Raw genomic sequence first — 27104 nt, forward strand, 5'->3', positions numbered from 1 at the left:
TTTTCCCGTTGTTAAGACTTTCGCCAACTCCAGGAGACGAGTACAGCTTCAATTTGGATGACACTGAAGGAATCTGTGATCTGTTTGATGTGCAGATATTAAATTATTAGATCTATCCCTATGGATTCCAAACTACCTCTCATCCTTACACTAAATAGTCACAAATACCAGCGGGCACTATCATTTTTAATTTCCTTAAATGTCTATTTTTATTTTGTACATTTAGATTTAAGAAGTTTATATAATTTTATAGTTTCATAAAATAGTCTGTTTTATTGAATAATACTTTGGATTAAAGGGACATTGCAGTGCAAAAATAATGGGCTCTATTTTGTTAAAACTTACTATTTTTGCTTTACTTTCTACGTAAAGAAAACTCAGCCATTAATTAGTGTTGTGAGAGTGCTTTTTCTAAGCTGCTCTTAAGTGGGACTTTTTTTTTTATGTGCTTTAACCCCTTTGCGGGGCTTGAAATCACAGTTCCACAGTGAGTAGTACAAAAATGTAAATGCTCTGACAAACTGAAATATTTTTCCATTACAATGTCCTTTTACTATTGCAATTGATGCATTTAGGGTGAAATATATATAATTTCACAAAAAAATATTTTTTTTATAGCAGCCTTTTTGCACTGAAAGTTAGCGGATTTTGTAACATCACCCTATTGAAGCAATCCGAATCTAATTGTAAAACACCCTTTAATTTAAAAGTAGATAGCCTGGTCTACTAGAAACCACATGGGTGCATTTGGGTATTAAACAGAAGCAATTTTGTAATATACATGCATTAGCAAAAATGCTTCTAATAAAAGTTATAGCTGTTTCAAAAGTGTATTTAAGTATGCACCGTGCACCGGCATTTTAAGCACAGCACTTGCTTAGAGAGCCTAAGATGCTTCTACTATCTGGTAATGACACAATTTGTTAATTGCTGACATGATACAAGCCCCACTGATAATCTGAGCAGCTGCAGTATTTAAAATGTGGCTGCAGTAAAGATATCTAGCTATGCTTCACATGCACGTGCAGACATGTTACCACTAAAACAGTAATAACTTTTACTAGAAGCATTTTTGCCAATACATGTATATTGCAAATATGTGTCTATTCAAAGATGTAATTAATCTATGTGCATTTAAATTTGACTGGAATGTTCCTCTAAGTTGGTCAGAATAAGAGCAGGGTAGCTATTTAAATAATTGACGTTACTTTAAAGGGACATGACACCCACATTTTTTTCTTTCATGATTTAGAAAGAGAATGCATTTTTAAACATCTTTCTAATTTACCTCTATCTAATTTGTGTTATTCTCTTGATATTCTTTGCTGAAAAGCATATCTAGATATGCTCAGTAGCTGCTGATTGGTTGCTGCACATAGAAGCCTCATGTGATTGGCTCACCCATGTGCATTGCTTTTTCTTAAAATAAGGATATCTAAAAAAATTAAGCAAAATAAATAATAGAAGTAAATTGTAATGTTGTTTAAATTGGTATGTTCTATCTGAATCATGAAAGAAAGATTTTGGGTTTAGTGGCCCTTTAACTGCCAACATTCCTGAATTCTTTTTTCTAACCAAAAAGTGGAGGGATTTGATCTAGAGCACTGGTTTTCAAGCCTGTCCTCATGCCTCCCCCACAGGCCAGATTTTCAGGATTACTTTAGGTGAGAGCAGGTAAAATAACCATGTTTACTAATCGGCTTATTATTTCACCTGTGCTCTAGTTCAGATATCGAGGCCTTAGGACAGTGATCTATAGTAAAGGTTAGACTTGGTATGTTCAAACTGCATTTTGTGCATTGCTTAGCAGTAACACTCATAAAACCTGTATATAGTAAGGAAGGGTTTGACACTGAGTACTTAAATAAGACCCTGTTCCTAGAATGTTTGTTCTGGCTTTTTATACACCCTTACCTGGTTCTTAAAATACGTGGCTGGCTCCTAACATTGATTGAAATATCAGCCCCTGCAGTTACATAACAGTTGAAAGTTATGTGACTGTAGAAAGTGAACAGGAAAACCTAAAATCTGTAAATGGTGATTCAATGAAAGCATTAATTTTACTTTACTGTATAATATTGTAATTCATTTGTAAATAAAACAATTTTCCTAGTACAAATAATGCCACATGAAGAGGACTATAAACTTGCATACAAGAACTGACATTAGTGACGGAGTTGCTGGCTTGATGTTCTATTTCAGTGAGGGTAAAGAGTGGTTGTAGCCATACATTTAATTTAGTTTTTTATCAATGGTTCAAAAAAGAACAGCAAATAAATATGCTGTAATTTAGTGCCAAAATGTTCCAGTGGAGTTGCATTTTATCTCCACAGTCTAGAGAGGTTTAATTCTGCCTGCCAAACTTTATTTTTTTTTGTTTCCTGTAAATATTCACTGCCAATGTCTGGCCGAACCTTCTAAACCAGTTATATTGCATTCTTTTTGGTCAGGTAGGTTTGTCAAGTGCCTTGTAATCTAGTGTTTTACCTTTTCCAGTTTTAAAACCTGTGTGCAGTGTTTGTTAGCCTCTTCCAGCATGTAAATGGTTAATCTTCTTACATTCCAGTTTTCTGATTTTGTAACTGCCATGGCTGAAATAATGTGCCAATGTTTGTAATGTTCTTTTAATAAACCTGTACAGACAAATTTACACTGTAAACATTGTGTGGTTTTATAAACAACTTGGTCACACTTATAATTGCGAAATCAGGTCCACTGCATCATCTATATCTGCAGGTGTTTCAGGAACAGGTTTTGAAACCTACAGGGGAAAAAAAATATTACTTCATTAAAAATACACTTTTGAAATGTATACAAACCCTTGTATTAAACTATAATTCATATAAATTTGAGTACAATCTTTTGTATTTAAAGGGATATGAAACCCAAAAGTTGTATTTCATAATTCAGCCATTGCACACCATTTTTAAACACCTTTCCAATTTTACTTCTATTATCACATTTTCTTCATTCTTTTGGTATCCTTTGTTGAAAGAGCAGCAATGCACTACCAGGAGTTAAAGGCACACATCTGGTAAGCCAATAACAAGAGGCATATGTTAACAGCCACCAATCAGCAGCTAGCTTGCAGTAGTACATTACTACTTCTGAGCCTACCTAGGTATGGTTTTCAACAAAGGAAACCAAGAAAATGAAGTAAGTTGGTTAAATAAATTGTAAAGTTGTTTAAAATGGCATTCTCTGTCTGAATCATGATAGTTTAATATTGACTTTGTTAGCAAATTGAGTAAATCTTATTTTAAAGGGACAACTAAAATGTTTTATTGTTTAAAAAGATAGATAATCCATTTATTACCCATTCCCCAGTTTTGCACAGAAAACCTGGTTATACAAATACCTTTTACCTCTGATTACCTTGTTTCTAAGCATCTTCTGACGGCCCTCGGATCACATGACTTTAACTGTATTATCTACTGACTTGCATTTAAGCCAATTAGTGCTGTGTTGTTAGAATCCACTGGCATCAGCACAATGTTATCTATATGGCTCACATGAACTAGCTTCCGCTGTTGTGAAAAGCAAATACAAAAGCGTGATCATGGGGCTGTCTTTAGGGACTTAGAAACAGACAAAAATTTAGAGGTTATATAGTATGTTAATATAACCATGTTGGCTGTGAAAAACTGGGGAATGGGTAGTAAAGGCATTATCTATCTTTATAAACAATAACAATTTTGTGTTGTCCTTTTAAAGCTGTATACATTTCTTCTGTATTTTCCATCCATCAGTACATTTTTCATTTCTAGTGGCAAATAATTCTGAACTTGAAAGCAGTGTTCTTCAGAGAATGTTTTGTCAGCAGTATAAGATTTTACAATATTTTAACATTATGTATAAATGTTATTTAAACTATGCAAAAGCATCAATTTGCTTATAGTGATTTAATGATAATGTGTGCAACAATTGTTGACAAAAATGATTAGCTCACTTTTAGCTTAATATTGGCTCAAATTTTAGCAGGGTGTTGAGTGCCCCTTAAATAGGTCCTGGGTAGAACACTGCATTTCATAGCATTACTAATCATAGACTTGAGCTTGAGTGTGCATGTGTGTAGAGCAGTATATACAATACACAAGGTGAGGAAGAGGCGCTAAAGCAAGCACTAGAAGTTAAAAACTATGGATATTAAAGGGACACTGAACCCATATTTTTTCTTTTGTGATTCAGATAGAGCATGACATTTTAAGCAACTTTCTTATTTACTCCTATTATTACATTTTCTTTATTCTCTTGGTATCTTAATTTGAAATGCAAGAATGTAAGTTTAGATGCCGGCCCATTTTTGGTGAACAACCTGTGTTGTTCTTGCTGATTGGTAGATAAATTCATCCACCAATAAAAAAGTTCTATCCATAGTTCTGAACCAAAAAAAGCTTAGATGTCTTTTTCAAATAAAGATAGCAAGAGAACGAAGAAAAATTGATATTAGGAGTAAATTAGAAAGTTGCTTAAAATTGCATGCTCTATCTGAATTATGAAATACATTTATTGGGTTCAGTGTCCCTTTAATATTAAATCTATGGTGTACTACACCTTTTAAATGGGATATTGCATGCAATATGTCTTATAGAGTGCAGAGTATTAATCTTGGTCCTTATCAGTAATGGAGCATACAGACGAACAAAGGGTATCACAATATACAAATTGATGATTTATTAATAACTGAGGATATTATCCCCAACAGAAAAGGCATATGAAATGTAACAAATTTAAAACTATATCAAATTTAAAAAGTGTTGCAACACTAAAAAATAGAAAAAAAACTGGTGAAAATATTCTAAAGAATCCTTACAAATAGATTTGACCAAAGTTACAACATATACATCACCTTGTACAAAAAGGTTATAAGCTGAGATAATTCTAAGAAAAAAATGTGGTTTATAGCATTTCGGACACACAAGTCCAATTTTCACAAAGTTCTGTCTGTTTCAATTCGATAACAGATCTTAAAGGGACAGTCTAGTCCAAAATAAACTTTCATGATTCAGATAGAGAATGTAATTTTAAACAATTTTCCAATTTACTTTTATCACCAATTTTGCTTTGTTCTCTTGATATTCTTAGTTGAAAGCTAAACCTAGGAGGTTTATATGCTAATTTCTAAGCCCTTGAAGGCCGCCTCTTCTCTCAGGGCATTTTGACAGTTTTTCACCACTAGAGGGTGTTAGTTCATATGTGTCATATAGATAACATTGTGCTCACGCTCGTGGAGTTCAGGTGATCCAGCTCTGATTGGCTAAAATGGATTTCTGTCAAAAGAACTGAAATAAGGGGGCAGTTTGCAAAGGGTTAGATGCAAGGTTATCACAGAGGTAAAAAGTGTATTTATATAACTGTGTTGGTTATGCAAAACTAGGGAATGGGTAACTAAGGGATTATCTATCTTTTTAAACAATAACAATTCTGGTGTAGACTGTCCTTTTAAGTTCCAACTGTTTCTTTTCTGTGGCATGTGGCAAGGTCATGTGGCTGTATCAAATTGAAATTTATGAAACTTTCACACACTGAATAAAAAAAAACCATGGTTTTCATTTTTTTTTTTTTTTTTTAATTAAAGGTTGATACCAAAATGTTTTTTTTTTTTTTTGTTTGTTTTTTGTCCACTAACCCTTCAACAGACTTTAAATTTATATGGGAAATTCTTTGAATTGTTTTCCAGCAACAAGAACTTTGTGTTAGCCTATATTTGACAATGAAAACTCTACCAGGTATTAAATCCCCCCCCCCCCCCCACCCAAATTACCAGGATTAACTTTGATGTTGGTAAATCCTTTTTTAGCTGTGCAACATCCTCTTGTATTTCTGTAAAAGCCTTGTTTACTGTGGCCACTTTCTCATTAGTAACGTTAATCTGTGACAAGAAAAAAAAAAATATATTAGGGAAGGGGTGAAATAAGTTAGGAGGGTCAATAAAAAAAACACCCTGGCTCCATTTATTTAAAGGGATAGGAAAATCAATATTAAACTTGCATGATTCGGATAGCATGCAATTTTAAGGCACTTTTAAATGCACCATAGGGTATGTATACTCTGTGAAGTTTCCCTATAAAATGAATTTCCTATAAAATATATATGCTACACAGACTTTTTCAGAATGTATTGGGTATACATCCGATGTCCTTGGCAGCACTTTAAGAAAACAATAAGAATTTCCTACAGCCTGAAAAGTACTGAATAAAACTGGGTGCAAATATGCTGGCATATTAACGTCAGAGCAGACAGAGTGAAAACGCCACTAAGAATTTATCACAAAATATAAAAAAAAAAAAATAGCTGGTACTCCCAATAACCTGCCAATACTTAAAATATAAAATGGAGCATGAATTATAGCTACTGGCCAAGAGCTTATTACCTCTGGGCATTCTAAAAACTGTCTGGATCATTATTTTATATATATACACATTTTTTTTATTGCTAGACAAATGTGTGGGAAAAGGGTTTAGAATGTTTCATTTTATGTACACATTTAAATTACTAATCAAGCACTTTGGTTCCTATGTTCCATTAATGTGTATGGGAAACTCCTTACAGCAGCAGGCTTGGTCAGAGTACTCCATCCTTACTCTTTATACTGTACACATGCAAAATAGGCAAGAGCTGCAGGTACCATGGGACTAATCATCCTTGTGCTTAACATGGGGAATAGGATGTGAAAGTCGATGTTCTGACAGGGAAACTTGTAGTTGCTAGTCTGTACGTGTCTGTTCATATAAAGTATTTAACACACAGCTCCTGGCGTGGTAACTGGCCACAGAGAAAATTGTCTGCCTGTTGAGTACGTCCCTTCCGATTTATATGGAAAGTATGATCATTGTGGATTAGTCTCCCTAACAGTGATGTAGGGAACAACGCATATACCTATTGCTGAGTGGGCCGAAAATCTGCGCACTGTAGACTGCAATACAAGTTGCCTCTTATTTCAGGTTTGTTTTTTTTAGGTTGATCTGACTGATGTATTTTAGTAAAGTTCTTCTCTGTGAGGATGTGCTTTGGTGTTCTGGCTGATCCTATTGTTGTGATTAGCCACATAACAACTTATATCTTTCCTTGTTGCATGGTTGAGCACTTATTCCATTTGTCATGTATGTAAAATAGGCCCTCTGGCTCATACATAAATGGTGTCTCTATTTTTGGATTTGCAGTACTTACCTTCTTCAGGTTTGTTTTCACCGGTTTGGCTTTGTTCTTTGCTTTCAAACATTTATTATTTGCGACATGAAAAACATTCTTCTGTTTTTGCCCCTTACCCTTGTTTTTTGCCATTGCCTGTAGGAGCAGGAAAAAAAGTAGGTCAAGCAGAAACTAATTCCATAATAGCTAAAATAAAAAATACTCTGTCTGTAGTTTTCTTTATTTTAAATATCAGTTTATATTATATATAATTTTATGAAGATGATACAAACTACCAGTTCCATAAAACATAAATGCTATGAGAAAAGTATAAAATAATTAAAATCTAAATGGTGATGTTACCTTGAGTTGTATTCTCTGTGCTTTACACTGAATGAAAATAATTTTCCTGGCTTGTTACACAATTACTAAGAATCCTACTACCCCACTTATGCTGCTGTCATTACTATTAGACATAAGTTACAAAATGCCAATTTACATGTTATTAATAGTGAAACAGTGTCACTTGCTGGATATTATTCATTAAGTACTGCAACCTGATATAAATCTGTTCATGTTACGTACTATCTACTATACTTAAAGGGACATTAAACACTTTTGAGATGGTAATATAAAATGATTAATTGCATACATAAAAAGAAGTCTGCAATATACTTTTGTTATTTATTTTGACCTCTTTCCTGTAATTCCATTCTGCAATTGTGAGCTTTTCAGTTCCTGTTAGAAATGGAAGTACAGAACAGTTATATTCCACCCAACCATTGGCTTCACACTCTAGTGACCTATTCATAACTGTCCCTAATTGGCCACAGCACAAAAGGTAACCCAATTACAACATGGCAGCTTCCATTGTTTTATAGACACTAAAACTTTAATCTTATTTCTTTTACAAGATATGACGAGTCCACGGATTTCATACTTATGGATATCGCCTCCTGGTCAGCAGGAGGAGGCAAAGAGCTCCACAGCAGAGCTGCTATATATAGCTCCTCCCTTACCTCCCACTCCAGTCATTCTCTTTGCCTGCGTTAGTGATAGGAGTGAGGTAAAGTGAGGTGTGAGTTTAGATTCTTCAATCAAGAGTTTATTATTTTTAAATGGTGCCAAAGTGTACTATTTTTTATTGGAGCAACATCTGGAGTTTATAACCTTATGGTTTTGGGAACTGGTGAGGTTTTACCTGCACTGCGCCTCCCACATTTATGCTGCTCTTCTATGATGGCTTTAGAGAAGTTTAACTAAAGCCCTTCTGACTGCACAGGAGGAAGATTAGACCCCCTGACACTGTGAGTCTCTCATGCTGTTCCTCAGCATGCAGGTAAGTGAAGTCTGTTTCTGGGTTTTTTTGCACTATAAGAAAGGAAAGTGACATTCTCAAAACGGTCTGTACTTTTTCTCTCAGGGGACATGAGGATGTATGAGAACCGACATGGAGCGTTATCCAGACACTCTAGGATGATTGAGTAACCTAGAAGCACTGGGATATGAAAGAGATATGGGCAATCTTTATTCAGACACTCTAGTAGGATTAATTTACTTAGAAGAGCTGAAATGTTAATTGGGCATGTGTTTTTCACTTTTATGAAGGACAGGGCTGACGTTGGGAGTTACGGAGCCGTAGGAGTTAAGTTTTTACTTTACTCCGAGGCTTTGGCCTGCATAGACGTTGTTTTCTTTTTCCCGGGTTCTGACGCCCACGATGGGCGGGGCTTTGTTCTGGCGCGCTTTAGCGCAGTTGTACCACTTGTCATTACGGCTGCTTGTACACTTGTCTCTTAGTTTACACAAGTGATCTTCAACACGCACGTTCGCTTTATCCTTGGTCAGTGGGGACAGGTAGGAGCCGCAGCAGAGCTGCGGCATGGTGACTGAGAAGTTTTTGTGTTATATGGAATAACGGTTCACTCTTTAATAGGGAATGTGAAGAGAGGTTTACTATCTGACATAGTTCATATAGCAAGGTAACAAACATTTCTTTCATGTAATTAGCAAGAGTCCATGAGCTAGTGACATATGGGATATACATTCCTACCAGGAGGGGCAAAGTTTCCCAAACCTCAAAATGCCTATAAATACACCCCTCACCACACCCACAATTCAGTTTTACAAACTTTGCCTCCGATGGAGGTGGTGAAGTAAGTTTGTGCTAGATTCTACGTTGATATGCCCTCCGCAGCAAGTTGGAGCCCGGTTTTCCTCTCAGCGTGCAGTGAATGTCAGAGGGATGTGAGGAGAGTATTGCCTATTTGAATGCAGTGATCTCCTTCTACGGGGTCTATTTCATAGGTTCTCTGTTATCGGTCGTAGAGATTCATCTCTTACCTCCCTTTTCAGATCAACGATATACTCTTATATATACCATTACCTCTGCTGATTCTCGTTTCAGTACTGGTTTGGCTTTCTACAAACATGTAGATGAGTGTCCTGGGGTAAGTAAATCTTATTTTCTGTGACACTCTAAGCTATGGTTGGGCACTTTGTTTATAAAGTTCTAAATATATGTATTCAAACATTTATTTGCCTTGACTCAGAATGTTCAACTTTCCTTATTTTTCAGACAGTCAGTTTCATATTTGGGATAATGCACTTGAATTAAATCATTTTTTTCTTACCTTCAAAAATTTGACTCTTTTTTTCCCTGTGGGCTGTTAGGCTCGCGGGGGCTGAAAATGCTTCATTTTATTGTGTCATTCTTGGCGCGGACTTTTTTGGCGCAAAAAATTCTTTTCCGTTTCCGGCGTCATACGTGTCGCCGGAAGTTGCGTCATTTTTTGACGTTATTTTGCGCCAAAGATGTCGGCGTTCCGGATGTGGCGTCATTTTTGGCGCCAAAAGCATTTAGGCGCCAAATAATGTGGGCGTCTGATTTGGCGCTAAAAAAATATGGGCGTCGCTTTTGTCTCCACATTATTTCAGTCTCTTTTTTTCATTGCTTCTGGTTGCTAGAAGCTTGTTCTTTGGCATTTTTTCCCATTCCTGAAACTGTCATTTAAGGAATTTGATCAATTTTGCTTTATATGTTGTTTTTTCTCTTACATATTGCAAGATGTCTCACGTTGCATCTGAGTCAGAAGATACTACAGGAAAATCGCTGTCTAGTGCTGGATCTACCAAAGCTAAGTGTATCTGCTGTAAACTTTTGGTAGCTATTCCTCCGGCTGTTGTTTGTATTAATTGTCATGACAAACTTGTTAATGCAGATATTTCCTTTAGTAAAGTACCATTGCCTGTTGCAGTTCCTTCAACATCTAAGGTGCAGAATGTTCCTGATAACATAAGAGATTTTGTTTCTGAATCCATAAAGAAGGCTATGTCTGTTATTTCTCCTTCTAGTAAACGTAAAAAATCTTTTAAAACTTCTCTCCCTACAGATGAATTTTTAAATGAACATCATCATTCTGATTCTGATGACTCCTCTGGTTCAGAGGATTCTGTCTCAGAGATTGATGCTGATAAATCTTCATATTTATTTAAAATGGAATTTATTCGTTCTTTACTTAAAGAAGTACTAATTGCTTTAGAAATAGAGGATTCTGGTCCTCTTGATACTATTTCTAAACGTTTTAAGCAATTATATCCTGTGCCGTCTGACAGATTAGAATTTTGGGACAAAATACCTAAAGTTGATGGGGCTATTTCTACCCTTGCTAAACGTACTACTATTCCTACGTCAGATGGTACTTCGTTTAAGGATCCTTTAGATAGGAAAATTGAATCCTTTCTAAGAAAAGCTTATCTGTGTTCAGGTAATCTTCTTAGACCTGCTATATCATTGGCTGATGTTGCTGCAGCTTCAACTTTTTGGTTGGAAACTTTAGCGCAACAAGTAACAGATCATGATTCTCGTGATATTATTATTCTTCTTCAGCATGCTAATAATTTTATCTGTGATGCCATTTTTGATATTATCAGAGTTGATGTCAGGTTTATGTCTCTAGCTATTTTAGCTAGAAGGGCTTTATGGCTTAAGACTTGGAATGCTGATATGGCTTCTAAATCAACTCTACTTTCCATTTCTTTCCAGGGTAACAAATTATTTGGTTCTCAGTTGGATTCTATTATCTCAACTGTTACTGGTGGGAAAGGAACTTTTTTACCACAGGATAAAAAATCTAAGGGTAAAAACAGGGCTAATAATCGTTTTCATTACTTTCGTTTCAACAAAGAACAAAAGCCTAATCCTTCATCCTCAGGAGCAGTTTCAGTTTGGAAACCATCTCCAGTCTGGAATAAATCCAAGCCTGCTAGAAAGGCAAAGCCTGCTTCTAAGTCCACATGAAGGTGCGGCCCTCATTCCAGCTCAGCTGGTAGGGGGCAGGTTACGTTTTTTCAAAGAAATTTGGATCAATTCTGTTCACAATCTTTGGATTCAGAACATTGTTTCAGAAGGGTACAGAATTGGTTTCAAGATGAGACCTCCTGCAAACAGATTTTTTCTTTCCCGTGTCCCAGTAAATCCAGTGAAAGCTCAAGCATTTCTGAATTGTGTTTCAGATCTAGAGTTGGCTGGAGTAATTATGCCAGTTCCAGTTCCGGAACAGGGGATGGGGTTTTATTCAAATCTCTTCATTGTACCAAAGAAGGAGAATTCCTTCAGACCAGTTCTGGATCTAAAAATATTGAATCGTTATGTAAGGATACCAACGTTCAAGATGGTAACTGTAAGGACTATCTTGCCTTTTGTTCAGCAAGGGCATTATATGTCCACAATAGATTTACAGGATGCATATCTGCATATTCCGATTCATCCAGATCATTATCAGTTCCTGAGATTCTCTTTTCTGGACAAGCATTACCAGTTTGTGGCTCTGCCGTTTGGCCTAGCTACAGCTCCAAGAATTTTTACAAAGGTTCTCGGTGCCCTTCTGTCTGTAATCAGAGAACAGGGTATTGTGGTATTTCCTTATTTGGACGATATCTTGGTACTTGCTCAGTCTTTACATTTAGCAGAATCTCATACGAATCGACTTGTGTTGTTTCTTCAAGATCATGGTTGGAGGATCAATTTACCAAAGAGTTCATTGATTCCTCAGACAAGGGTAACTTTTCTGGGTTTCCAGATAGATTCAGTGTCCATGACTCTGTCTTTAACAGACAAAAGACGTCTAAAATTGATTTCAGCTTGTCGAAACCTTCAGTCACAATCATTCCCTTCGGTAGCCTTATGCATGGAAATTCTAGGTCTTATGACTGCTGCATCGGACGCGATTCCCTTTGCTCGTTTTCACATGCGACCTCTTCAGCTCTGTATGCTGAATCAATGGTGCAAGGATTACACAAAGATATCTCAATTAATATCTTTAAAACTGATTGTTCGACACTCTCTAACGTGGTGGACAGATCACCATCGTTTAATTCAGGGGGTTTCTTTTGTGCTTCCGACCTGGACTGTAATTTCAACGGATGCAAGTCTCACAGGTTGGGGAGCTGTGTGGGGATCTCTGACGGCACAAGGAGTTTGGGAATCTCAGGAGGTGAGATTACCGATCAATATTTTGGAACTCCGTGCAATTTTCAGAGCTCTTCAGTTTTGGCCTCTTCTGAAGAGAGAATCGTTCATTTGTTTTCAGACAGACAATGTCACAACTGTGGCATACATCAATCATCAAGGAGGGACTCACAGTCCTCTGGCTATGAAAGAAGTATCTCGAATTTTGGTTTGGGCGGAATCCAGCTCCTGTCTAATTTCTGCGGTTCATATCCCAGGTATAGACAATTGGGAAGCGGATTATCTCAGTCGCCAAACGTTGCATCCGGGCGAATGGTCTCTTCACCCAGAGGTATTTCTTCAGATTGTTCAAATGTGGGAACTTCCAGAAATAGATCTGATGGCGTCTCATCTAAACAAGAAACTTCCCAGGTATCTGTCCAGATCCCGGGATCCTCAGGCGGAGGCAGTGGATGCATTATCACTTCCTTGGAAGTATCATCCTGCTTATATCTTTCCGCCTCTAGTTCTTCTTCCAAGAGTAATCTCCAAGATTCTGAAGGAATGCTCGTTTGTTCTGCTGGTAGCTCCGGCATGGCCTCACAGGTTTTGGTATGCGGATCTTGTCCGGATGGCCTCTTGCCAACCGTGGACTCTTCCGTTAAGACCAGATCTTCTGTCACAAGGTCCTTTTTTCCATCAGGATCTGAAATCCTTAAATTTAAAGGTATGGAGATTGAACGCTTGATTCTTGGTCAAAGAGGTTTCTCTGACTCTGTGATTAATACTATGTTACAGGCTCGTAAATCTGTATCTAGAGAGATATATTATAGAGTCTGGAAGACTTATATTTCTTTCATGTAATTAGCAAGAGTCCATGAGCTAGTGACGTATGGGATATACATTCCTACCAGGAGGGGCAAAGTTTCCCAAACCTTAAAATGCCTATAAATACACCCCTCACCACACCCACAATTCAGTTTTACAAACTTTGCCTCCGATGGAGGTGGTGAAGTAAGTTTGTGCTAGATTCTACGTTGATATGCGCTCCGCAGCAAGTTGGAGCCCGGTTTTCCTCTCAGCGTGCAGTGAATGTCAGAGGGATGTGAGGAGAGTATTGCCTATTTGAATGCAGTGATCTCCTTCTACAAGGTCTATTTCATAGGTTGTCTGTTATCGGTCGTAGAGATTCATCTCTTACCTCCCTTTTCAGATCGACGATATACTCTTATATATACCATTACCTCTGCTGATTCTCGTTTCAGTACTGGTTTGGCTTTCTACAATCATGTAGATGAGTGTCCTGGGGTAAGTAAATCTTATTTTCTGTGACACTCTAAGCTATGGTTGGGCACTTTGTTTATAAAGTTCTAAATATATGTATTCAAACATTTATTTGCCTTGACTCAGAATGTTCAACATTCCTTATTTTTCAGACAGTCAGTTTCATATTTGGGATAAATGCATTTGTTTCAATCATTTTTTCTTACCTTAAAAAATTTGACTTTTTCCCTGTGGGCTGTTAGGCTCGCGGGGGCAGAAAATGCTTCATTTTATTGCGTCATTCTTGGCGCTGACTTTTTTGGCGCAAATTTTTTTTTCTGTTTCCGGCGTCATACGTGTCGCCGGAAGTTGCGTCATTTTTTTACTTTTTTTGCGTCAAAAATGTCGGCGTTCCGGATGTGGCGTCATTTTTGGCGCCAAAAGCATTTAGGCGCCAAATAATGTGGGCGTCTTTTTTGGCGCTAAAAAATATGGGCGTCATTTTTGTCTCCACATTATTTAAGTCTCATTATTTATTGCTTCTGGTTGCTAGAAGCTTGTTCACTGGCATTTTTTTCCCATTCCTGAAACTGTCATTTAAGGAATTTGATCAATTTTGCTTTATATGTTGTTTTTTTCTTTTACATATTGCAAGATGTTCCACGTTGCAACTGAGTCAGAAGATACTTCAGGAAAATCACTGCACAGTGCTGGAGCTACCAAGCTAAGTGTATCTGCTATAAACTTTTGGTATCTGTTTCTCCAGCTGTTGTTTGTTTTGCATGTCATGTCAAACTTATTAATGCAGATAAAATTTCCTTTAGTACTGTTACATTACCTGTTGCTGTTCAGTCAACATCTAATTTTCAGAGTGTTCCTGATAACATAAGAGATTTTATTTTTTAAATCCATTAAGAAGGCTATGTCTGTTATTTCTCCTTCTAGTATACATAAAAGTATTTTAAAACTTCTCTTTTTTCAGATGAATTTTTAAATGAACATCATCATTCTGATACTGATAATGGTTCTTCTGGTTCAGAGGTTTCTGTCTCAGAGGTTGATGCTGATAAATCTTTGTATTTGTTCAAGATGGAATTTATTCGTTCTTTACTTAAAGAAGTGTTATTTGCATTAGAAATAGAGGATTCTGGTCCTCTTGATACTAAATGTAAACGTTTAAATAAGGTTTTTTTTAAATCTCCTGTAGTTATTCCAGAAGTGTTTTATCTCCCTGATGCTATTTCTGAAGTAATTTCCAGGGAATGGAATAATTTGGGTAATTTATTTACTCCTTCTAGACGTTTAAGCAAATTATATCCTGTGCCATCTGACAGATTAGAGTTTTTTGGAACAAAAATCCCTAAGGTTATGGGGCTGTCTCTACTCCTGCTAATGTACTACTATTCCTACGGCAGATAGTACTTCATTTAAGGATCCTTTAGATAGGAAAATTTCAATCCTTTCTAAGAAAAGCTTACTTATGTTCAGGTAATCTTCTTAGACCTGCTATATTTTTAGCGGATGTTGCTGCAGCTTCAACTTTTTGGTTAGAAGCTTTAGCGCAACAAGTAACAGATCATAATTTTATAGCATTATTATTATTCTATAACATGCTAATAATTTTATTGGTGATACCATCTTTTGATATCATTAGAGTTGATGTCAGGTATATGTTTCTAGCTATTTTAGCTAGAAAAGCTTTATGGATTAAACTTGGAATGCTGATATGTCTTCTAAATCAACCTTGCTTTCCCTTTCTTTCCAGGGTAAATAATCATTTTCGTTCCTTTCCTCACAACAAGGAACAAAAGCCTGATCCTTCATCCTCAGGAGCGGTATCAGTTTGGAAACTATTTCCAGTTTGGAATATATCCGAGCCTTATAGAAACCTATAGCCAGCTCCTAAGTACCTATGAAGGTGCGGCCCTTATTCCAGCTCAGCTGGTATGGGGCAGATTACGTTTTCTTCAAAGAAATTTGGATCAATTCCGTTCTTAATCTCTGGTTTCAGAAACATTGTTTCAGAAAGGTACAGAATTGGCTTCAAGTTAAGGCCTCCTGCTAAGAGATTTTTTTCTTTCCCGTGTCCCAGTTAACACAGCAAAGGCTCAGCATTTCTGAAATGTGTTTCAGATCTAGAGTTGGCTGGAGTATTTATGCCAATTCCAGTTCTGGAACAGGGGCTGGGGTTTTATTTTATCTCTTCATTGTACCAAAGAAGGTCAATTCCTTAAGACCAGTTCCGGATCTATCATTATTGAATCGTTATGTTAGGATACCAACATTCAACATGGTTACTGTAGGACTATCCTGCCTTTTGTTTAGCAAGGGCATTATATGTCTACAATAGATTTACAGGATGTGTATCTGCATATTCCGATTCATCCAGATCACTTTTAGTGTCTGAGATTCTCTTTTTAGACAAGCATTACCAGTTTTGTGGCTCTACCGTTTGGCCTAGCCTCAGTTCCAAGAATTTTTTTCAAAGGTTCTCGGTGCCCTTCTTTCTGTAATCAGAGAACAGGGTTTTGGTATTTCCTTATTTGGACGATATCTTGGTACTTGCTCAGTCTTCTCATTTTCGAAGAATCTCATACGAATCGACTTGTGTTGTTTCTTCAAGTTCATGGTTGGAGGATCAATTTACCAATCAGTTCATTGATTCCTCAGACAAGGGTAACCTTTTTAGGTTTCTAGATAGATTCAGTGTCTATGACTCTGTTCTTGTCAGACAAGAGAAGTTTAACATTGATATTAGCTTGTCAAAACCTTCAGTCACAATCATTCCCTTTGGTAGCCTTATGCATGGAAATGTTGGGTCTTAGGACTGCCGCATCAGATGCGATCTCCTTTGCTCGTTTTCACATGCGACCTCTTCAGCTCTGTATGCTGAACCAATGGTGCAGGGATTATTCAAAGATATCTCAATTAATATCTTTAAACCGATTTTACGACACTCTCTGACATGGTGGACTGATCACCATCGTTTAGTTCAGGGGGCTTCTTTGTTCTTCCGACCTGGACTATAATCTCAACAGATGCAAGTCTTACAGGTTGGGGAGCTGTGTGGGGGTATCTGACGGCACAAGGGGTTTGGGAATCTCAGGAGGTGAGATTTCCGATCAATATTTTGGAACTCCGTGCAATTTTCAGAGCTCTTCAGTCTTGGCCTCTTCTGAAGAGAGAGTTGTTCATTTGTTTTCAGATAGACAATGTCACAACTGTGGCATACATCATTCATCAAGGAGGGACTCACAGTCCTCTGGCTATGAAAGAAGTATCTCGAATTTTGGTTTGGGCGGAATCCAGCTCCTGTCTAATCTCTGCGGTTCATATCCCAGGTATGGACAATTGGAAAGCGGATTATCTCAGTCGCCAAACGTTGCATCCGGGCGAATGGTCTCTTCACCCAGAGGTATTTCTTCAGATTGTTCAAATGTGGGAACTTCCAGAAATAGATCTGATGGCTTCTCATCTAAACAAGAAACTTCCCAGGTATCTGTCCAGATCCCGGGATCCTCAGGCGGAGGCAGTGGATGCATTATCACTTCCTTGGAAGTATCATCCTGCCTATATCTTTCCGCCTCTAGTTCTTCTTCCAAGAGTAATCTCCAAGATTCTGAAGGAATGCTCGTTTGTTCTGCTGGTAGCTCCGGCATGGCCTCACAGGTTTTGGTATGCGGATCTTGTCCGGATGGCCTCTTGCCAACCGTGGACTCTTCCGTTAAGACCAGACCTTCTGTCTCAAGGTCCTTTTTTCCATCAGGATCTGAAATCCTTAAATTTAAAAGGTATGGAGATTGAACGCTTGATTCTTGGTCAAAGAGGTTTCTCTGACTCTGTGATTAATACTATGTTACAGGCTCGTAAATCTGTATCCAGAGAGATATATTATAGAGTCTGGAAGACTTATATTTCTTGGTGTCTTTCTCATCATTTTTCTTGGCATTCTTTTAGAATACCGAGAATATTACAGTTTCTTCAGGATAGTTTAGATAAGGGTTTGTCCGCAAGTTCCTTGAAAGGTCAAATCTCTGCTCTTTCTGTTCTTTTTCACAGAAAGATTGCTATTCTTCCTGATATTCATTGTTTTGTACAAGCTTTGGTTCGTATAAAGCCTGTCATTAAGTCAATTTCTCCTCCTTGGAGTTTCAATTTGGTTCTGGGGGCTCTTCAAGCTCCTCCATTTGAACCTATGCATTCATTGGATATTAAATTACTTTCTTGGAAAGTTTTGTTCCTTTTGGCCATCTCTTCTGCCAGAAGAGTTTCTGAATTATCTGCTCTTTTTTGTGAGTCTCCTTTTCTGATTTTTCATCAGGATAAGGCGGTGTTGCGAACTTCTTTTGAATTTTTACCTAAGTTGTGAATTCCAACAACATTAGTAGAGACATTGTGGTTCCTTCATTATGTCCTAATCCTAAGAATTCTAAGGAGAAATCGTTGCATTCTTTGGATGTTATTAGAGCTTTGAAATATTATGTTGAAGCTACTAAGTCTTTCCGAAAGACTTCTAGTTTATTTGTTATCTTTTCCGGTTTTAGAAAGGCCAGAAAACTTCTGCCATTTCTTTGGCATCTTGGTTGAAATCTTTAATTCATCTTGCCTATGTTGAGTCGGGTAAAATTCCGCCTTATAGGATTACAGCTCATTCTACTAGGTCAGTTTCTACTTCCTGGGCGTTTAGGAATGAAGCTTCAGTTGATCAGATTTGCAAAGCGGCAACTTGGTCCTCTTTGCATACTTTTACCAAATTCTACCATTTTGATGTATTTTCTTCTTCTGAAGCAGTTTTTGGTAGAAAAGTACTTCAGGCAGCGGTTTCAGTTTGAATCTTCTGCTTCTGTTTTTCATTAAACTTTATTTTGGGTGTGGATTATTTTCAGCAGGAATTGGCTGTCTTTATTTTATCCCTCCCTCTCTAGTGACTCTTGTGTGGAAAGATCCACATCTTGGGTAGTCATTATCCCATACGTCACTAGCTCATGGACTCTTGCTAATTACATGAAAGAAAACATAATTTATGTAAGAACTTACCTGATAAATTCATTTATTTCATATTAGCAAGAGTCCATGAGGCCCGCCCTTTTTTGAGGTGGTTATGATTTTTTTGTATAAAGCACAATTATTCCAATTCCTTATTTTATATGCTTTCGCACTTTTTTCTTATCACCCCACTTCTTGGCTATTCGTTAAACTGAATTGTGGGTGTGGTGAGGGGTGTATTTATAGGCATTTTAAGGTTTGGGAAACTTTGCCCCTCCTGGTAGGAATGTATATCCCATACGTCACTAGCTCATGGACTCTTGCTAATATGAAAGAAATGAATTTATCAGGTAAGTTCTTACATAAATTATGTTTTCTTGGTGTCTTTCTCATCATTTTTCTTGGCATTCTTTTAGAATACCGAGAATTTTACAGTTTCTTCAGGATGGTTTAGATAAGGGTTTGTCCGCAAGTTCCTTGAAAGGTCAAATCTCTGCTCTTTCTGTTCTTTTTCACAGAAAGATTGCTATTCTTCCTGATATTCATTGTTTTGTACAAGCTTTGGTTCGTATAAAACCTGTCATTAAGTCAATTTCTCCTCCTTGGAGTTTCAATTTGGTTCTGGGGGCTCTTCAAGCTCCTCCATTTGAACCTATGCATTCATTGGATATTAAATTACTTTCTTGGAAAGTTTTGTTCCTTTTGGCCATCTCTTCTGCCAGAAGAGTTTCTGAATTATCTGCTCTTTTTTGTGAGTCTCCTTTTCTGATTTTTCATCAGGATAAGGCGGTGTTGCAAACTTCTTTTGAATTTTTACCTAAAGTTGTGAATTCCAACAACATTAGTAGAGAAATTGTGGTTCCTTCATTATGTCCTAATCCTAAGAATTCTAAGGAGAAATAGTTGCATTCTTTGGATGTTGTTAGAGCTTTGAAATATTATGTTGAAGCTACTAAGTCTTTCCGAAAGACTTCTAGTCTATTTGTTATTTTTTCCGGTGCTAGAAAAGGCCAGAAAGCTTCTGCCATTTCTTTGGCATCTTGGTTGAAATCTTTAATTCATCTTGCTTATGTTGAGTCGGGTAAAACTCCGCCTCAGAGGATTACAGCTCATTCTACTAGGTCAGTTTCTACTTCCTGGGCGTTTAGGAATGAGGCTTCGGTTGATCAGATTTGCAAAGCAGCAACTTGGTCCTCTTTGCATACTTTTACTAAATTCTACCATTTTGATGTATTTTCTTCTTCTGAAGCAGTTTTTGGTAGAAAAGTACTTCAGGCAGCGGTTTCAGTTTGAATCTTCTGCTTATGTTTTTCATTAAACTTTATTTTGGGTGTGGATTTTTTTCAGCAGGAATTGGCTGTCTTTATTTTATCCCTCCCTCTCTAGTGACTCTTGTGTGGAAAGATCCACATCTTGGGTAATCATTATCCCATACGTCACTAGCTCATGGACTCTTGCTAATTACATGAAAGAAAACATAATTTATGTAAGAACTTACCTGATAAATTCATTTCTTTCATATTAGCAAGAGTCCATGAGGCCCGCCCTTTTTTTGTGGTGGTTTTGATTTTGTATAAAGCACAATTATTCCAATTCCTTATTTTATATGCTTCGCACTTTTTTATCACCCCACTTCTTGGCTATTCGTTAAACTGAATTGTGGGTGTGGTGAGGGGTGTATTTATAGGCATTTTGAGGTTTGGGAAACTTTGCCCCTCCTGGTAGGAATGTATATCCCATACGTCACTAGCTCATGGACTCTTGCTAATATGAAAGAAATGAATTTATCAGGTAAGTTCTTACATAAATTATGTTTTTTTTTCTTTCTTATTAAAGACACATTACTTTAAAAAAAAAAAAAAAGAATATAAAGTTAAGATTTTTCACTCTTATATTTTTCAGTGTTACTGACCATTCTTGCATTTTTTCTGTTCAGGTTGTCAAAATGGATGACCTTGAGCAAACTACATGCCTTATCTGTTTAAATGCCATTGTGGAACCCCCATGTATTGACAGGGCATTAGAGTGTAGAGAGAAAATTTTCTTTAATAAAGATATGTCTAATGACGGTCCTCAGACTGATGAGTCTTAGGGTATGCCGCAACTTTCTCCCAAAGCGTCACAGCCTTTAACGCCCACGCAAGTAACGCCATGTTCTTCCACGGCGTCTGCGTCATTTACTCTGCAGAATATGGCTGCAGTTAAGTCCCCTTGATGGCAATCTCCGATGTACCCTCCCAGGGCTCTGAGGGAGGGGGAAGGGAGGCTCTGTCTGAAGGGGAGCTGTCTGATTTAGGTAGTGCCAGACAGATTCGGACGTGATGTCCTTCAGATTTAAGCTTGAACACCTTCGCCTGTTACTAAGGGAGGTTCTGGTGACTCTGGACGACTGTGACTCTATTGTGGTCCCTCCAGAGAAATTGTGTAAGATGGACAAGTATTTAGAGGTTCCATCTTATTCTGACGTTTTTCCATTTCCTAAGAGAATTTCAGAAATTATTACTAGGGAATGGGAAAGAAAGGGTATCCCGTTTTCACCCTCCCTTATTTTTAAGAAAATGTACCCTATATCTGACACTGTTCAGGATTCTTGGCAAATGGTCCCTAAGGTGGAGGGGGCTATTTCTACCCTGGCTAAGCGTACGACTTTCCCTATTGAGGATAGTTGTGCTTTCAAAGACCCTATGGATAAAAAGTTGGAGGGTCTTCTAAAAAAAGCTATTTGTTCACCAAGGGTTTCTTTTACAACCGATGGCCTGCATTGTACCAGTCACAACTGCGGCTGCCTTTTGGTTTGACGCCTTAGAGGAGTCTCTTAAGACAGACTTCTTTAGAGGAAATAATCAATAGAATTAAGGCCCTTAGGCTGGCCAATTCTTTTGTTACGGATGTCGCCTTTCAGATAGCCAAATTGGCGGCTAAGAATGCAGGATTTGCCATGCTAGCGCGCAGAGCCTTATGGTTAAAATCTTGGTCTGTTTTGTATATTCCTTTCAAGGGGAAGACTTGAAGGAGATCATTTCTGACATTACGGGAGGTAAAGGTCATCTCCTACCTCAGGATAAAACGTCTAAGCAGAGGGGTAGACAGAGTAATTTTCGTTCCTTTCAAAATTTCAAGGGTGTCTCCTCTTCCGCTAAGCAGGAAGGGAACTTTGCACAATCCAAGTCTGTCTGGAGACCCAATCAGACTTGGAACAAGGGTATACAACCCAAGAAGCCCGCTGAGCTCCCAAGACAGCATGAAGGGGTGGCCCCCAATCCAGGACCGGATCTAGTAGGGGGCAGACTTTCTCTCTTTGTCCAGGCTTGGATAAGAGACGTTCAGGATCCATGGACACTGGAAATCGTGTCTCAAGGGTATCAGTTGGAGTTGAAAAATTCCTTCCCAAGGGGAAGGTTTCTTCTTTCACGATTGTCTGTAGACCAGATAAAAAGAGAGGCGTTCTTACGTTGTGTAAAAGACCTCTCGACTATGGGAGTAATTTCCCTGTTCCAAAACAAGAACAGGGATTTTACTCAAACCTTTTCATGGTTCCCAAAAAAGAGGGAACGTTTCGACCCATTTTAGACCTCAAGAGTCTAAACAAGTTCCTCAGAGTCCCCTCCACCTGACACATCCCACCCTCTGATCCCTCCCTGACCACCCTCAAACAGCTCTCTTCCCTCCCCCACCTCACAATTGTCACCGCCATCTTAAGTACAGGCAGAAAGTCTGCCAGTATAAAAATAAGTGTTTGGTTTTTTTTCAAAGACTTTTTTTTATACATATATTTTATATGAAGTGAGGATCCCCTATTACCCCCCAACCTCCCTGATTCCCCCAAAAAAAATCTCTCTCCCCTCTACCTATTGGCCGCTATCTTAGGTACTGGCAGCTGTCTGCCAGTACCCAGTTTACTAACAAATTTGCCCTTTTCTTTGTAAAAACAAACACCCCATTTTCTGTAGTGTAGTTGCCCCCCTCAACACCCTACCCCCTCCCGGATCCCTTTCCAAAATTTTTTCCCTCTCCCTGCTTGGGCTTAAGTTTGATGTCTGTGCGTGCGCTTGCGCTCCTGAGCTCCGCCCCCAGACACTTAGGAACAGGATCCGAAACTCGCACTAGTGATGGGCCGCCCACCCGCCTCCCTGCTATGGCTCCCACCCACCAACGATCGGCACCATCGCTGGCCGATGCAGAGAGGGCCACAGAGTGGCTCTCTCTGCATCGGATGCTTAATAAAAAGGTTATTGCAGGATGCCTCAATATCGAGGCATAACGGCAATAACCTTAAAGAGGCTGGAAGCGATAACGATCGCTTCCAGCGCTTGAAAACCATGAGGCCGTACAGGGTACGTCCTTGGCCATTAAGTGACCGTTTTTGTAGGACGCACCCTGTACGTCCTTGGTCCAATCCTATCAGTGCTAACGACAGCTCTGAGCCGTCGCAGAGTTTCCCACTCAGCAGGTGCTAACGACGGCTCTGAGCCGTCGCTAGCACTCTCCCACCTTGAGGAAGATCTGGGGGCTCCCACCCACTCCTACTCTGGCGATCGGGCCTGTATAGTGACAGGCATCGCGGGGGCTTTGCGTTATGCACGGTGACTTCACTCGCAATGACGTGATGTCACTGCGCCACTTTATTTAACAATAACAATGTTAAGAATAGGAAAAGGAGGCATGCTGCTTAGAAGCCTGTATCTTAGGCATCTAAGCAGCTACAGACCCCCAACACCCACTGTTGGAAAGGTAATTGCCTAACATGTCCAACAGTGCAAGTCTTGAGGATCTGGGAAAAAAAGTTCAAAAAATAAAAAAACCTTTAAACAGCTTAGCACTCAAGGGATACTAAACCCACATTTTTTTCTTTCATGATTCAGATAGAGCATGCAATTTTAAGCAACTTTCTAATTTACTCCTATTATCAATTTTTCTTCGTTCTCTTGCAATCTTTATTTAAAAAGCAGGAAAGTAAAGCTTAGGAGCCGCCCCATTTTAGGTTCAGCAACATGGATAGCACTTGCTTATTGGTGGCTACATTTGGCTAACCAATAAGCAAGCGTAACCCAGGTTCTGAACCAAAAATGGACCAGCTCCTAAGCTTTACAGTCCTGCTTTTTAAATAAAGATAGCAAGAGAAAGAAGAAAAATGGATAATATGAGTAAATTAGAAAGTTGCTTAAAATTGCATGCTCTATCTGAATCATTAAAGAAAAAAAAATTGGGTTTAACGTCCCTTTTTAACCAAAACATTTACTGTACAGGTCTAGGCATTGAAATACAATTGTTAAAAATCCACAAATGAATTATTCCCATGTTAAGTCACTTGAAGGGACCATAAACCCCTTGAGATTCTTATGGAAAATGGTAAGTTATGAATAAGAAAACAACTTTGCAATTTACTTTCATCATATCTTTCCCCCCTTTTTTATGTAATTTAGCTGTGAAAACTTGAAATACACCCTGCTGAATTATCAACAGTGTTCTCCACAGAAAATGTTGCATGTGGCATTATAAAGCAGCTGGGTGGGGGACATTGTAATACTTTCTAACATTATAACATTTTCTGCTAACCAGATTAAATTCACTGCATAATTTAACAAATGTATTTAAAGGATTACTTTCTGTTATAATTTTTAAGCTAAACAACTAACATATTAAAGTTAATAAACATTAATTAAAACCTACTGACCTATATTTTCTCCAAAACGAAGTTTCATAACGTTCTAAAAGTTATCTTTTATTCGCCGATGGTGTCACGTTATCCTGCCCACTATTTTCAGCACTGCCTGTTCAAAATACTTAAACCAATAACTTTGTGTTTAAAGCGCCATTTTGAAACCTAGGTATTGTAAACGAATTGGTACAGAGCAAAGGATACCCACGGAGTGGGTTTGGAAAACAATTACATTTGCAGACAAGATTTCTGATATACGGTATAGATATGTTAATGAAATTCTATTGATAAAAAGCGTATTTAGGGTAGTTAGTAACAGGCATAAAAAATATTTACTTACAGTGGCCCTTTAAGGATAATGTGAGCAATAAACGCTGACAAAAATGATTAGCTATTGTTTATTGGCTGCTATTTTAGCAGGGGAAGACACTGCTCAGGGTTAACCCTGCTACATATATGTCCCAAATTGACAACTACAAAACACTATACTTTAACAATATTGCAGGGGGGCTAGCTTTGTTTGCAGACTCAAGCCCAGATGGGCTCCTCTGAAAATGGCAAAAAGTGGATGGAGTTTGGCTTTTAAAAACAATTGCAGCAAAGTTTGTTTTAAAAAATGTTTATATTTGGCTCATGTTATCATTGTCATCCCCAGGACTTTTTTAGCAGATGCACCACTGATTTTAGACAACATTAAGCTAAAATTTGCTAACCTTAAAAATGTTCATTTTTATTGCACAAATGTATCATTAAAAGGGACACTCGATCAAAATTAAACTTTCATTATTCAGATAGAGCATGCCATTTTAAACAACTTTCCAATTTACTTCCATTAACTAAATGTGCACAGTCTTTTTATATTTAAACTTTGTCACCAGCTCCTACTGAGCATGTGCAAGAATAAGTGTGTATGCATTTGTGATTGGCTGATGGCTGTCACATGGTACGTGTATGCATTTGTGATTGGCTGATGGCTGTCATATGGTACAGGGGGAGTGGAAAAGACATAACTTTTAAAATTGTCAGAAAAAAAATCTACTCATTTGAAGTTCATACTAAGTGCTATTGCATTGTCTTGTTATCTTGCAATTGTTGATTATGCAAATCTACTGTGTTGACTGGTCCTTTAAATACATCTATGTTAAATTATGTAGTTAATTTGTGCTTTTGATGGCGGAAAATGATATATTAGAAAAATTACACTGCCCCCACCCAGCTACTTCATTGTGCTACCCAGCTGGCAACATTTTCTGTGGAGAACACTTTTATTCTATAGCAACACAACAGAAATGTTGTTTGTTTTTTAAGTCACAATAAATGAGAAGATAGTGCATAGGTGACATTGAGACGTACAAAGTATAAAACAGAAATGTATTTATGATTACAAGGTGATTACTGGTCCTTTAAAAACACACAAAATATTTGGAATGTCTGAATTTGAACGGCTTGCCAAGATTTTAACATGTTTTTCAAATGGCACTTCTGATGGTTTAGGCTAAATCCCAATGTGTTCTAAAAGACTACCGGTAGAAATATAATTTGCATAACATGCAATTTAAAATCTAGGACAATTCAAATGCTGCAGTTTGTATTTAAACTTTCACCTACATTTTTTTTTTACTACACTGAATATCTAAAGTAAATAGCCCAAGTCTGCATTTATTAAATATATATATAGATAGATAGATAGATAGATAGATAGATAGATAGATAGATAGAGAGCAGTTGATAGTGTTTTGGATTGTCAACAGCAGACAATATTCCATATATAAATGTATGAATAAATATGTTTTGTATAAACTTAGTTTTAAAACACAAACATTTTCCAAAGTAGACAAATGGATATAGTGAGTGCTAACGGCATACATTTTAACAAGAAGAAGTAAACAAAACTGACAAACTAAAATATAAACTGCATTAAAGACCAAATATATTGATCCCTTGGGCAGGAACAGAAACCTAAGGCATTCAGATTAGATGTATCCAAATACAAGCAAAAAACACCAACATCATATATACGCTATGGTTCACATCACATAAAAGTATACAAGTCAATCCCTAGTGTCAAAAAGTTATATACTAGGACCAGTGGGTTTGAGGACTTAGCTATATAACCTTATTTTTGTTTAATGAAATATAGAAGACTTCTGCTTGAAAGAAAATAATCATGTCCAAGTGTTATTGCGTGACTAAAATAAAAATAGCTAAATATGCCTGACTGTAATTTAAATCATATTGTTAATGTCCCATGCACACACTTACCAATATATGTGATAATTACCCACTACCTCACGTGTTGCGTTCTTACGTCATCAAAACGCGTCTTGTTTAGAAAAAAAAGATTATAGAGAAGAAACCAGCGTGTTCAGCACTTAGAGGCTAGGAGGACTTATTGCTAGGAGTACGTTCGTGTGTAATAAGCAGGCGGCGCACTTTTGTCATTTTAGTAATAGTATAAAGACTGCAGCAGCTCGTTTATCTGCGCCAACGTTCACGCACGCATCGCTTTGTATCTTCTGTACATGATGGTCAAATTGTGTTGTCCTGCAGCAGCGAAAAACTCAAATTATTGTCTCTTTATAATTTGATAATGGGGGCGCCTTCGTGAAAAAAATT

The 27104-nt window shown here is 37.6% G+C and overlaps 2 protein-coding genes across 5 annotated transcripts in view; one reads left to right on the plus strand and one right to left on the minus strand.

Annotated features, from left to right (window-relative positions):
* LOC128661023 (transcription factor E2F5) overlaps positions 1-2659 on the plus strand; it is a 102986-nt gene extending 100327 nt beyond the window's left edge. For all 3 annotated transcript variants that reach the window (XM_053715165.1, XM_053715167.1, XM_053715166.1), the window contains one exon: positions 1-2659. In XM_053715165.1, coding sequence (XP_053571140.1) covers positions 1-110 — 110 coding nt within the window. In that variant the 3' untranslated portion in view covers positions 111-2659.
* Positions 2611-26884, minus strand: RBIS (ribosomal biogenesis factor). 2 transcript variants are annotated; one of them, XM_053715168.1, is made up of 4 exons: positions 26751-26884; positions 7171-7287; positions 5765-5872; positions 2611-2761 (listed from the first exon to the last, which is right to left on the minus strand). In XM_053715168.1, exons 2-4 carry the CDS (start codon positions 7282-7284, stop codon positions 2693-2695), a joined length of 291 nt encoding a protein of 96 aa, XP_053571143.1. In that variant the 5' UTR covers positions 7285-7287; positions 26751-26884; the 3' UTR covers positions 2611-2692. The 2 variants fall into 2 exon arrangements, with proteins under 2 accessions (XP_053571143.1, XP_053571144.1); XM_053715169.1 differs by lacking the exon at positions 26751-26884 and adding an exon at positions 24504-24595.
* Between the last annotated feature and the right edge of the window lie 220 nt (positions 26885-27104).

The sequence above is a fragment of the Bombina bombina genome, chromosome 5 (genome assembly GCF_027579735.1).
Source record: "Bombina bombina isolate aBomBom1 chromosome 5, aBomBom1.pri, whole genome shotgun sequence".
In the NCBI taxonomy this organism is placed as follows: domain Eukaryota; kingdom Metazoa; phylum Chordata; class Amphibia; order Anura; family Bombinatoridae; genus Bombina; species Bombina bombina.